This window comes from Panthera uncia, chromosome C2 (assembly GCF_023721935.1).
Source record: "Panthera uncia isolate 11264 chromosome C2, Puncia_PCG_1.0, whole genome shotgun sequence".
In the NCBI taxonomy this organism is placed as follows: Eukaryota; Metazoa; Chordata; class Mammalia; order Carnivora; family Felidae; genus Panthera; species Panthera uncia.
Genome location: NC_064810.1, coordinates 127,300,693 through 127,313,544, shown reverse-complemented (window position 1 = coordinate 127,313,544; position 12,852 = coordinate 127,300,693). Strand labels below are relative to the sequence as shown.

The 12,852-nt window shown below is 40.0% G+C and overlaps 1 protein-coding gene across 1 annotated transcript in view; it reads right to left on the bottom strand.

Annotated features, from left to right (window-relative positions):
* Positions 1-5,526: 5,526 nt before the first annotated feature.
* Positions 5,527-12,852, bottom strand: part of ACAD11 (acyl-CoA dehydrogenase family member 11) — a 92,562-nt gene continuing 85,236 nt past the window's right edge. Inside the window, exons 18-20 of the mRNA XM_049629815.1 lie at positions 9,295-9,411; positions 8,220-8,329; positions 5,527-7,376 (exon numbers count right to left, since the gene is read on the bottom strand). Coding sequence (XP_049485772.1) covers positions 7,262-7,376; positions 8,220-8,329; positions 9,295-9,411 — 342 coding nt within the window. The 3' untranslated portion in view covers positions 5,527-7,261. The remainder of the gene's footprint in view (positions 7,377-8,219; positions 8,330-9,294; positions 9,412-12,852) is intronic.

Sequence of the window (12,852 nt, the reverse complement as noted above, 5' to 3'; positions counted from 1 at the left end):
TAGCCAGTCTCTTCCTGGTGTTTACAGTCAAACACCCTAAGGGACTTGATCAGGAAGCAGTCCCTGGTGTATCTTGTTACCACCGAAGTCACACAATTGCTGGGGCAGTTGAGTCTTTATCAAGCTCTGCAGGGGATTCTGATGCTTAGCTAGAGTTGAGAAGCTTAGCTTTAGGTCTTTTAAAAAGCATCTGTATGGCCAGGGAGCAACCATGAGCCTGTGTTATCACAGTTCTGATTTAGAGGTTAAAGGAACTGCCTGGGATCCCTGCCCTCCTGCAGCTGGAAGAATTCCATGCATTTAACAAGTATTCATTGAGGACCTGCTATGCATGCTCCAAGCATTGTCCTACACAATAAGGATAGAGCAGTGAGCAAAACATACAAAAACCTCTCTCTGCTAAAGCATACTATTTAGTGGGGGAAGCAGGGACAATAAGCCAAATTAAAAAAAAAAAAAAAAGAAAGAAACATTATGTGGTGAAAGTTCTAAGAAGAAAACCCAACCAACCAGGGAAGGGGATAAGGAGTGTGTGTGTGTGTGTGTGTGTGTGTGTGTGTGTGTTGGAAGGGCTTAGAAATTTAGATGGGATGGGGTGCCAAGGTGGCTCAGTCCGTTGCATCCGACTCTTGACTTCAGCTCAGGTCATGATCTCACAGTTCTTGAGTTTGAGCCCTGTATCAGGCTCTGTGCTGGCAGCATGGAGCCTGCTTGGGATTCTGTCTCCCTCTCTCTCTCTCTCTGCCCCTCCCCTGCTTGCTCTCTCCCTCTGTCAAAATAAATAAAAATAAACTTAAAAAAAAAAGAAATTTAGATGGGATGATCACAGAAGGAAAACGAAGAAAGTCATGTTTTCAGGAAAAGAGCAAGCCTTGACAATGTGGGCTGGGGAAGCGCTTTCTAGGTAAATAGAGAAGCAAGTGCAAAGACCTTGAGGTAGAACCTTGGGCTTGAAGATGACCTCAAGTTCCTGAATTGGGCTACTCCCAGCTTGTGAGGCTGAGGCTGCTCAAGATTTCTGGGTGCTGGAAGCTGCCACTGAGGAGAAGGGGTGGGCAGGACTAGGTGGTCCCAAAGGATGAAAGGAGGGGAATGGTGGGGTCAGAGTTCTGTGCATGGAGTTGGAGAGACTGTGGCCTTAATGACTTTTTCTACCTTGTGTAACTTGGTGTTTCATTTCAGAATTTGCATTCACTCTTGTCAAGGAATCTAGAGAGAATTTGGAGAAGTAAGCAAGCTTCTATAGCAGATACCGCCTGTGGCCAGAGGGCTGCCCTACTACATATACCCAGAGTCCTCCTTGCTGAAGAGGGAATCTCAGAGTCTCACTGGAGGCACTATGCAGGAGCTAGGGTGGCTTTGATCCCTAACCAGGAGCACCTTATTTCCAATGTACCATCTAACTCTGGGCAGCACATGGAGATGGGCAGTTGAGGTCCACACCTGTCTGTCTGTCCAAGTGGACTGGGCATATGTACCAAGGGACAGATAGCCTGCTAATAGTTGGGTTTTGATGTTTTTCTTAATGCATGCAAACAATCAAAAATAAAACTAGAGTAGCCTAATTTCCCAGGAGTAGATGGAGAATTTTCCCTCCTACACCAGGAGGAAAGTTTTGAATGGGAGAAAACCCAGGAAGCCTCTTTTTGCACACTCTTTTCTCATGAGAGGACCCTATAATAAGAAACAAATATCTCTAACTTAAAAAAATCCAGGATACTGGAGAAACAGCAGAAGGCCAATGAGGCTGGTGTGGGGTAAGGGAAAAAATGGTAGCAACTGAAGTCAGAGGTAAGGACGTGGGGGGAAGAGGCATCTGCAGTCTCCATCTTTTCCCATTTAAAAAGTGAAACATGACTTTTCACCCAGGTGGTATCAGCCATCAGCCCAGTGGGTGAAAGGGTGCTTGCTGCTAAGGTACTGTCCTGAGAGAGAGGCAGAACTCTGGGATAATCACCCTTTATTTGGATAATCACCCTTTGTTTATTCAGGTAGTTTTGGTGAAGATAAGGTAGAGAAAAGTCCTTATTTCGTGGAGCTTATCACAACCAGACACTTAGATTAGAATGTTTGTGGATTTTCTTCATGACAATGAGAAATACTGAAAAAAAGAGAAATAAAAATATTGTGGCAGGATCACAGACCCTAAATGCTCTTTGCCCTGAATTAAGTGAGGATACTTCCCAGAATCCTGTTTATCTGGAAACTTGGAAATTCTAGTGATCACCAACAGTGGTTTTATTTTTCTTAGGACTCCTGACTTCCCTTTGAACTGAGAGTTGGTCACAGCACTCTGGCTGATTAGATTGGATTAGAAAGCAGGAAAACTTAAAAAGTAAGTGTGTGCATTCCTTTGGATTGTCAAATACTCATCAAACATTATTTCATCGCCTGATTTGCCCAAACTGCTGTGCACCGCCCACTGCTGGGGCACCGATGTCCTCTCCAGCTACCCATAACCCATTCTGGGGCTGTGTTCGTGGGCCGGACTTTAATTTCTGCTCTGATCTGTTTGCAGATCTATAAATAAATGTTTTGCCCTCTCATCAGTTGCAAATCAGGGATCATCCATGCTCATTCATTCATTCATACTTTGGAGTACTTAATGGAGGCCAGGCATGGTTCTAGGGACTGAGGGGAACCCCAGTGTATAAAATAGGTGAAATAAGTGACTATAGGAGGGGAAAACTGGGGTTACATGTGTGCGAGCATGTCATAAATAAGTAGACACGAAATATGTTAGGTGTTAGGTCCTGTGAGAAGAGAACGGCAGAGAGGTGGAGAATGACAAAGCAGGTGCTGCTAACTTGTTTGCTAGGGTGACTTTTGAATAGGCATCTGGAAATCTCAGGGTAGAACTTTTCAGGCAGAGAAAACAGTAAGAACCAAGCGTCAGAGGTCTGGCTGGGGTTGCATGTTGGAATAGCAGATAGGAGGCCATGATGGAGGGAGGGAGCCTAGGGGATGAGTTCAAATGGTGTCAGGGGATGAGTTCAGATGAGACCTTGTAGGTCATGGCAAGGACTCTAGATTTTATTCTAAGTGAGATGCAAAACCACTGAAAAATTTTGAGAGGGTCATGCTGGCTGCTGTGACAACAAACTAGAAGCCCAATCAGGAGGCTACCACAGTAATTCAGGCAAAAGAAATGGTGGAAAAAGACATGCAACAAACACTGGCCCAGAGCGCTAATAGGAGCCTGCTGATTGGTCTGCACCCCCTGTATTCTGCTCCTTGCGGAGGGATCAAATGTCTGAGGAGAAGCCTGGTCAAGGATACCTGGCTTGATTGAAACAGGACATTTGTTCATAGCAGACATTTTCTTTAAATTTTTTTTTTTAATATTTATTTTTGAGGAAGAGAGAGAGAGAGATAGTATGAGTGGGGGAGGGGCAGAGAGAGAGGGAGGCACAGAATCCAAAGCAGGATCCAGGCTCTGAGCTGTCAGCACAGAGCCAGATGTGGGGCTTGAACTCAAAAACTGTGAGATCATGATCTGAACCTAAGTTGGACGTTTAACTGACTGAGCCACCCAGGTGCCCCATAGCAGACATTTTTTCTTTTCTTTTTTTTTTTTCCAGACATTTTCTTAAATACATTTCACTTTATAATATCCTTTAAGACCTTTACTAATTTGAATACCTTCAGAAGCCTGGGTAAAAAATGCCTGCCTTCTGAACTTCTCAGAAACTGTTGTAGCTTAATTCACGAAAGGACGAAAAACGTGGTTGTTTTGGCTTTTTTGCAAGCCCTATCAACCTTTTAAAATACCTAGATGCCGCTGTGGACTTTGCTGTTTTCACCCACTTTAGTTCTCTTGGACAGAAAGTGAGTATGGAAAAAGCTGGGGTGATGCAGACTTCGGGGAAGCCTCCGTAAGTAATCGCAGTTTGTCCACAAACTTTCTGCTGTATGTTTTGAAGGTAAAATATCAACCACCAAAGAGATCCTTAACTGGCCACTCCCCTGGACAAGCACTGTTACACCTTCCGGGACCACTTTTGTATGGAGCCTCCTGGAAACTTCCCTGGCAGGCTGTCCCCGAGGTCCCTCCTCCCCGCGGCTGACCACATGCAGATCTTGGAGAGGTCATGACATCCAGCACTGCCTGGTGAGCGCTCCTCCTTCTCTGCCATGTGGTTATTATGGAGGGCAACTTCTCATTTTGAACACCGAAAACCGTGTCATGGCAAAGCTGGCTGACTGCCCCTGGGCATACGGCCACAAGGCAACTCCCAGGGACAGCCTGAGAACGTCCTAGAAATGGCTCTGAGTTTCCATGCTGAGTCACCATGGCTGAGGCAAAGTATCCCTCGATCTTTTCATTCTTTGGAGACTGTAATTTTCCTTTTCAAAACAACCCTTACCATTCTTTATAATATTTTATCTAAATAAATGAATGGTAGGGGAGAGAAATGAATATGGATCACATGGAGTGACTTGGCTTAGGGATGGTTGTGTTCATGACACACATAAGTAAAAATAGATGAGCTAAGTCAACCACCAATTGAGGCCATTTTCTTCAAAGGCATAGGAAAAAATTATCACAAAATTGTAAGTACCAAACATAAACCTTTTTCTTTTAAGTGTATTTATTTTGAGAGAGTGAGAGCGCACGTGTGCACATGGGGCGGACAGAGAATCCCAAGCAGGCTCTGTCCGCACTGTCAGCACAGAGCCCACCACAGGGCTCGATCTCACAAACCCTGAGATCATGACCTGAGCCAAAATCAAAAGTCAGATGCTTAACTGACCGAGCCACCCCGGCACCCCAATCCTGATTTCTTCTAAGTGACAACATTTAAAACTAGAAATAAGATTCGATAGCTTGGGTTATAAGATTTTATCTCCTTCATATGAGGTTATCTTATAAAATACTGTGGTTCAGAATATCCAAGTGCTTCTACATGGCTTTAGTGATGGTCACAATGAATGCTCAGAAGGCAAGGATTGAGGTTAATCCCCTGCACAGAAAGAAAAGCTGAGGTGTAGAGAGGTTAAGGCTCAAAGGCAAATGTTTAGGAGGCCCATGTGACACACAAGAATCAGAGCCAGGTCTTTGTTAAATGCCTGCTCCCCACTCCAAGAAGGCATTTAAATAATCTCTGGACATCAATAAATGTTTGTGATGTGTAAGCTCATATAACAGAGTTTTAAAGTTTTTAGAAATAAAAATACTTTCATTTGAAAATTTAAAATTTTACCAATATTCCAGTGGCATCAAAAGGTAACAAGAAACAGGTGAAATTGATTTTAATAACATTTTACTTCAATCACAGGCATACCTTAGAGATGCGGTGGGACTGGTTGCAGACCACAATAAAGTGAATGTGACAATAAAGCAAGTCAAAGGAATTTTCTGGTTTCCCAGGGCATGTACACTATACTGTACTCCATTAAGTATGCAATGGCATTGTCTAAAAATCAGTGGACACACCTTTATTAAAAATATTTTAGGGGGCACCTGAGTGGCTCAGTCGGTGGAGCACATGACTCGATCTCAGGGATGTAAGTTCGAGCCTGACAATGGATGTAGGGATTACTGAAAAGCAAAATCTTTAAAAAAAAATAATTGCTAAAAAATGCTAACCATCATCTGAGCTTTCACCGAGTCACAATATTTTTGCTGGAGGAGATTCTTGCCTCTATGTTGGTGGCTGTTAACTGCTTGGGATGGGGATTGCTGAAGGTTGGGGTGGCTGGGAAATTCCTTAAAGTAAGACAACACAGTGAAATTTGCTGCATTTTTTTCATGAACTATTTCTCTGTAGTCTGTGATGCTATTTGGTAGCATTTTACCTGCGGAACTTCCTTCAGAATTGGAGTCAAATCTTTGAAATCCTGCTGCTGCTTTATCAACTAAGTTTATGTGATATTTTAAGTCTTTTTTTTTTTTTTTACCATTTCAAAAATCTTCCCCAGGAGTAGATTCCATCTCAAGAAACCACTTTCTTTGCTCATCCATAAGAAGTGAGTCCTCATCCAAATTTTATCATGAGATTGCAGTAGTTCAATATAATAATGAAAACATTTATAATATTGTGAGAATTACCAAAATGTGGCAGAGACATAAAGTGAGCAAATGCTGTTGGAAAAATGGTGCCGACTGACTTGCTCGACCACAGGGCTGCCACAAACCCGCAATTTTAAGAAGTGTAAAAAGCGAAGCACGATAAAACAAGGTATGCCTTATATCTACATTTTATCATTTCAATATGTAATCACAACTTAAAAAGTATTAATGAGGGATTTTACTTTTTTTTTTTTTTTCATAGTCTTCAAGATTTGGTATTTTACAGTGACTCTGTTTCCTACTTTGGATTCTAAATTTTCAACTAAAATACTTCCTCCATGTTTAGATTTCATAAAATTTACATTTGAAAAAGTAAATTCACATACCCAAGTTATTATAGGCATACTTAAAAGTTTTCCAGTAACTAAGAATAGTTAATTAAACTTCAAAAAACCTAAAGTTCCTCAGTGGCACTCGGCATAATTCAAGTGCTCAAGAGTTCCATGTGGCCAGTGGCCACTATACTGGGCAACACTGATTTAAAGAGCTGCAAGAATGTTTGCTTAGGATTTGATATTAACAGAATGGCATTCAGAGCAGATGGTTTTTAATCTCTTCTCAAAACTAAGCAACATTCTTGTAGCTTCACCTATCCACTGTTCTCATCAACAGAATTAAAAATTTTCTTAATTACATTTTCTCATAATATGCCATGTTTTCTAGTAAGGTTTAAACTGCATTCAGATTTTATGTATAAATATTTTCTGTTGAATTATGAAGAGGCTTATCTGCATTAAATGACTCCTGCAGCTCTCTCCAGTGCAAACACTGTAATACTAAAAGTGTTAACCCAATCCCTAAACCCAGTGTTAAAAAGGACACCAATATGTTTTTTACACAACAGTGACTCCTTGGATATTTATCTAAATGGAACAATTTCTGAGAATCCAAAGGTGAAAATATTTTTATGCCTATGCAGTTTACTTCATTATCTCTTTACAAGCTGAATGTTTTAAAAATAAATGCTGAATGCTTAGGTGATAGACTGAATGATGGCAGCTATACAATTTCTTATTTAACTTAAACCTGTGTGACCCTTAAAATGATAAGACCCACTGATCAAAACAGATGCTCAAATCTTTACTGAAAACGAGCAATTAATCCTGTGCTCAAACTGGTGCAAAAACAGAATGAGGTGCAAATGCTGGAGCTCGAGAAGTCTGTCTGGAGGTGAGATGCCGCTGCCTCCTACACCTTGGACCTCATGTCTCTGGCCTGGTCCCGCAGCTCCAGTGCCGCGATCGCGGAGAGGTGGACTTCATCGGGCCCATCTGCTATGCGCAGAGCTCGTGTTAGGGCATACCTGGAAAAACAAAAAGTGCAGGGATGGCAGGAGTTGTCAAAGAGAAACCTGCTACTTTAATGTCAGTCACTCTGATTCTAAGCCAGGACTATTCATTTTTGAAATCTTGCCAAGACGGTGATGAGAAAAAGCACAAAGAAAATCAAGGAAAGTAAGCCCAAGGGCTTGGAAATGCCATTTAAAGTTCTCGCCCTGGAAAGAGGAATCTTAAATGGCCCAGTGCAATGGGCTTAATCTCAGTCTTGGTTTGCTTTAGGGTTCTAGAAGTTGCTAGACCTAAGAGATACCTCAGGTAAGCCACAGGCAGTGAAGTTAAATATGTACCACTTATATATGTAGTACTATATATTTAGTTCTTTCTTATGGTTAAAGATTTCTGGGAAAAACTGGTGGGGCACCAGATTCTCCAGTGTGTGAGAGAAGGTGGCAGGGGGCTGCAAGGTGACAGGCAATGGAGAGTGTTCCTCGGCTCCCAGCCACCAGAATCTGGACCTGAGATGGTCGCTGGCCTGAGGCATCCCTGCAGACGTGGCAAACAGACCTAAGGACATACTCATGCCCAGCTCTGGGCTCCCTTTGCCATCTGTGATCCTGTGTGATCCTACTGGTTTCAGGGTGAACCCCTATGCCATTTCCTCGCTAGTCCACGAGCCCCAATGTGCCCAGTGAAATAATTGTGATCCTAAGAGCAACCATTTATTGCACCTATATTACCTCATTTAGCTTTGAACTATACTTTTAGTGTATTTTCTTCTTAAACAGTTAATGTCGAGGCAGCTGTAGATTTCTAGTCCCATTCCAAGCCTGTCAGATGAAGACGATTACTAAGTGACATCTACTCACATGGTAGCCAGAGGGTAGTCCTGGGAAACACCTGCGCCTCCACACACTTGGATCGCCCGGTCAATAATTTTGCAGACGGCCCGAGGGGCAGCCACTTTAATCATTGCAATCTGCATAAGCAAGATATAAGAAGGTTTCTCTCTTCGACAATATACAATGTGGCAGAATTTTATATAATCTGTATTTTCTTTGTGAAATGAGACAAGGGAACTTTCCCACATTAATTCATCACTGAAACAGGATCTTTGTTGGCATCCATCAAAGAGATCCGTTGTAATGCCACTAATGGCCATATTGCAATCAATACATTCTGGAATGAGAGATCTTTTCCAAATCATATTTTATTATTTGTAAGTTGATTGTTTCCAAAAGGATTTAAGGCAGCTGATAAATCACATTCATCACCTTAGGGATCATAAAAAAGAATTCAAGGGGCACCTGTTTGGCTCAGAGCATGCAACTCTTAATCTCAGGGTTGTGAGTTCAAGCCCCATGTTGGGTGTGGAGCCTACTTAAAAAAAAAAAAAAGTTAAAAAAAAAAAAAGAATTCAAGAGCCTTCACTAATGAGTTCTCTTTTACCAATTTTATTGGCTTTTAGAATTAAACGATCACGTTCTTACTCCATGTAAGCCAGAAACATAAAGCAGGGAATGAAAGGAGTCTCTTATGAAACATTCACTATGTGGTAGCAAAGTGCTACACATTCTGTGTCATCTTTGCCACTCTTCGCTAAACCCTAGGCCACAGGCAGAAAGATCAGATACTTTGCCCAAGGCCACATGGCTAGCAGAAAGTGACATACTGCGTACAATTCCAAGTCTGTGTAGTCTAGCATTTCCCTCTTCCCGTTGCATCTCAAGAATACTGAAGATATTCTGCACCCTGAAAATCATTCCCTAAAACAGGCAAGTGAAAGGAAAACTAGCAAGTGACCTGTATCTATAATCTTGAAACCAAAATCACATGGAAACTTCCAATATTCTGAGTGCCATCAGGGTACCACAAAACCTGAAATGCCCAGTGGGTGAAAGAAACTGAAGAAGCCTTGGCAGATGGTGGTCCAAGGGGCCTCACCTCCTTCTTAGCACCAGTGCTGCCTAGAGTGTCAATGCTGTGGGCAGCTTTCAGGGTCAACAAACGTATCTTCTCAATGGCAATGCGGCTTTTAGCAATCCAGTGAGCCACAACCTCCTGCAGGGGGGAGCAAAGGGCAACAAAAAAGGAGGAGTGGATAAGTTGTGAGTCCATATCCAATAGAACTTTGTAGTTTGGTAAAATACTCCAGGCCATTGACTGTTCCCAAGCCTTACTCTATTTTTATTTTACTTTATTTTTAATTTTTTTTTTTTAAATTTACATCCAAATTAGCATATAGTACAACGATTTCAGGAGTAGATTCCTTAATGCCCTTTACCCACTTAGCCCATCCCCTCCCACAACCTGTTTGTTCTTCATATTTAAGAGTCTCTTCGGTTTTGTCCCCTTCCCTGTTTTTATATTTTTGTTTCTCTTCCATTATTTTTTAATGGAAGAGTTGACTTATCTGATATATACCAGGCAACCACATACTTGTGGAATGCTACAATTAACATTGTTAGATTTTAGAAAGAAATTTTATTTGCTCAGAAAAATAATTTATTTTGGATATCTTAATGTCTAAAGTCAAGATGGCTGAATTGAGCAACCGTCTTATTGCTAAAACACTCCTCACTGGCCCTCCTGAATGCTAATCTCATAATCTCATTGAAACTTGGATAATGTCTGATGGTGGACCAGATTATAATCGAGATAATTCCCAGGACAATTTCAGTGTGGGGAAGGTGCAATAATAGTCCTTGGTTGTGTTGTTATTTAGTAACAATGACCTTTACCTTTGGTGAACAGTTCTATCAGTTGTACCCCACCTATAGACTGGTGTAGCCACAATCAAGATCTAGAACAATTCCATCTCCCCTTAAAGCTGATGCCCTTCTTTAGTCACACCCTCCCCAACCCCTAAACTCTCACAACCACTGATCAATTCTCAGTTATTATAGTTTTGGCTTTTTCAGAATGTCATACAAATGGAATCATGTAGCATGTATTCTTTAGAGACTGGCTACTTTCATTCCACATAATGCTTTTGAGTGTCATTGACCAAGTTCTGTGTACCAACTGTCCATTCCTTTTTATGAATGAGTAGTATTCCATTGCAGGGATGTACCAGTTTGTTTATCCATTCACCTGCTGACGGATATTTGGGTGGTTTCTAGTTTTTGGTGATTATTAGCAGAGCTTCTATAACCATGTGCATACAGGTTTTTGTAAGACTATACTTTGCATTTTTTAAAGCAGATGTAGAGAATGGAATTATTAGATCATCTGGTAAATGCTTATAGGAAGCTGTCAGTTTTCCAGACTGGCTGTACCATTTTGCATTCCCACCAGCAGTTAATAATAGTTCCAACTGCTCTCAAAACCATCAGCACTTGTTGTTGTTGTTGTTGTTGTTGTTGTTGTTGTTGTTTTTTAACATTAGTCATTTTAACAGTGAGCAGAGCTCTTACATGGTAGTTTAAGTTTGCATTTCTCTATGACTAATAATGTGGATCACCTCTTGATGTGCTTATTTGCCATCTATATATCTGCTTTGATGGCATGTCTGTTCATGTCATTTGCCCACGTCTAAAATTGGATTGTTTTCTTACTGCTGTTTATTCTTTATTAAGTTCTTTATTAAGGATACAAGTCAGTTGTCAGATGGGCAGTTTGCAAATATCTTCTCCCAGTCTGTAGCATTTTCATTTTCTTAATAGTAACTTTTCAAAGGACAAATGTGATTAATTTAAATGATGTCCAATTTGTCAATTTTTTTCTTATGGTTGCTCTTTTGGTGCATGTCTAAAAACATTTTGCCTAATCCCAGGACACAAAGGTTTTTTTGTTTTTGTTTTTTTTTTTAAATAGAAGTGTTCTAGTTTTACCTTTTACATTTAGATCGATAATACATTTAGAGTTAAATTTTACGTGAGGTATAAGCTTTAGGACAAGGTTCATTTTTTTTTTTTTTTTTTTGCCTATAAATGTTCAACCTTTCCAATACCATTTACTGTAAAGATTAACCTTTCCCCATGAACTACCTTTGCACCTATATAAAAAATCATTTGACCCATATTTTTATGAGATTATTTCTGAACTCAGTTCTGTTCCAAAGATCTATGTGTCTTTCCCCCTGCTAATACCACAGAGTCATGGTTGTTGTAGTTTACAGTAAGTTTTTAGATCAGGTAGTGACCGTATTCCTCCAACTTTCTTCTTTTTCAAATTGTTTTGGTTAGTTTAGTTTCTTTGCATTTTGTATAATTTTTAGGACCAGTTGCTGATATCTACAAAAAAAGTCCTGCTGGGATTCAGATTAGGATTACATTAAATCTATAAATCAATTTGAAGACAGCTGATGTCTTTACTATTAGTTTAACAGTGCATGGACACAGTATTTCTCCATATTTAGGTTTCCTTTGATTTCTTTTATCAATTTTATAATTTTTAGCATTTGGATACTATATATGTTTTGTTTGATCTGTGTTTTAAAAGTCTATTGTAAATAGTATTTTTTGAATTTCAGTTTCTAGTTCATTCCAGTTGTTCAAAAAATGGATTTTATGTGTTGATCTTATATCTCATGACTTTGCTCAACACAGTTCTAGGAAGGTTGTTTTGTTTGGTAGATCTCTCGGGATTTTCTAATAATCATGTTGTTTGTGAATATGGGCAGTTTTACCTCTTTGTTTCCCTTAACTATATGCTTTTTTTTTTTTTTTTTTGACTCACTGCATTGGCTAGGACTTCCTCTATGATGATAAATATGAGTAGTGAGAGTAAACATCCTTGCTTTGTTCCCAATCTTGGGGAAAAAGCATTTAGTCTTCCATCATTAATTTTTCAGATGCTCTGCACTGGGCTGAATAAATTCCTTTCTATTCCTAGTTTGCTGAGAGTTTACATCATGAATACATGCTGAATTTTGTCAAGTGCTTTTCTGGATCAGTTGACATGATTACGTGCTTTTTATTTTTCAGGCTAACATGGCAGATTACAATAATTATTTTCTTAGTAACTGAGTATGAATCAGCCTTGCATTCCTGGGATAAACCTTACTTGGTTGTGGTATACTATTCTTTTTACATATTGCTGGACTTTATTTCCTAATAGGTTTTTGCATCTATATTAGTCTAGTTTGTTCTTATCTGGTTTTGGATTAGGGCAATTCTGGCCTCAAAATGAGTTGGCGAGTGTCCTCTACTTCTTTCTGGAAAAGACGCAGAGAATTGGTGTTATTTCTTCTTTACCTGTTTAGTAGCATTTACCAGTGATACCATCTGGGCCTGATGATTTCTTATTTCAGCAGAGTTTAAACTATGAATTCAACTGCTTTACTAGTTGCAGAATACTATGGTTATCTATCTCACCTTCAGTGAGTTTCAGTAGTTTATGGCTTTTAAGAACTCAGTCAAGTTGTTTATGTGCTCTGCACACATGCCTCAGTGTGTGAGTACACTCAGAAACACTACAGATAAATCAAAATGGAATTCTAAAAATGGTAACTTAATCTAAAGGAATCAGGAAAAAGAAAACAGAAATGAAAAACAGAAC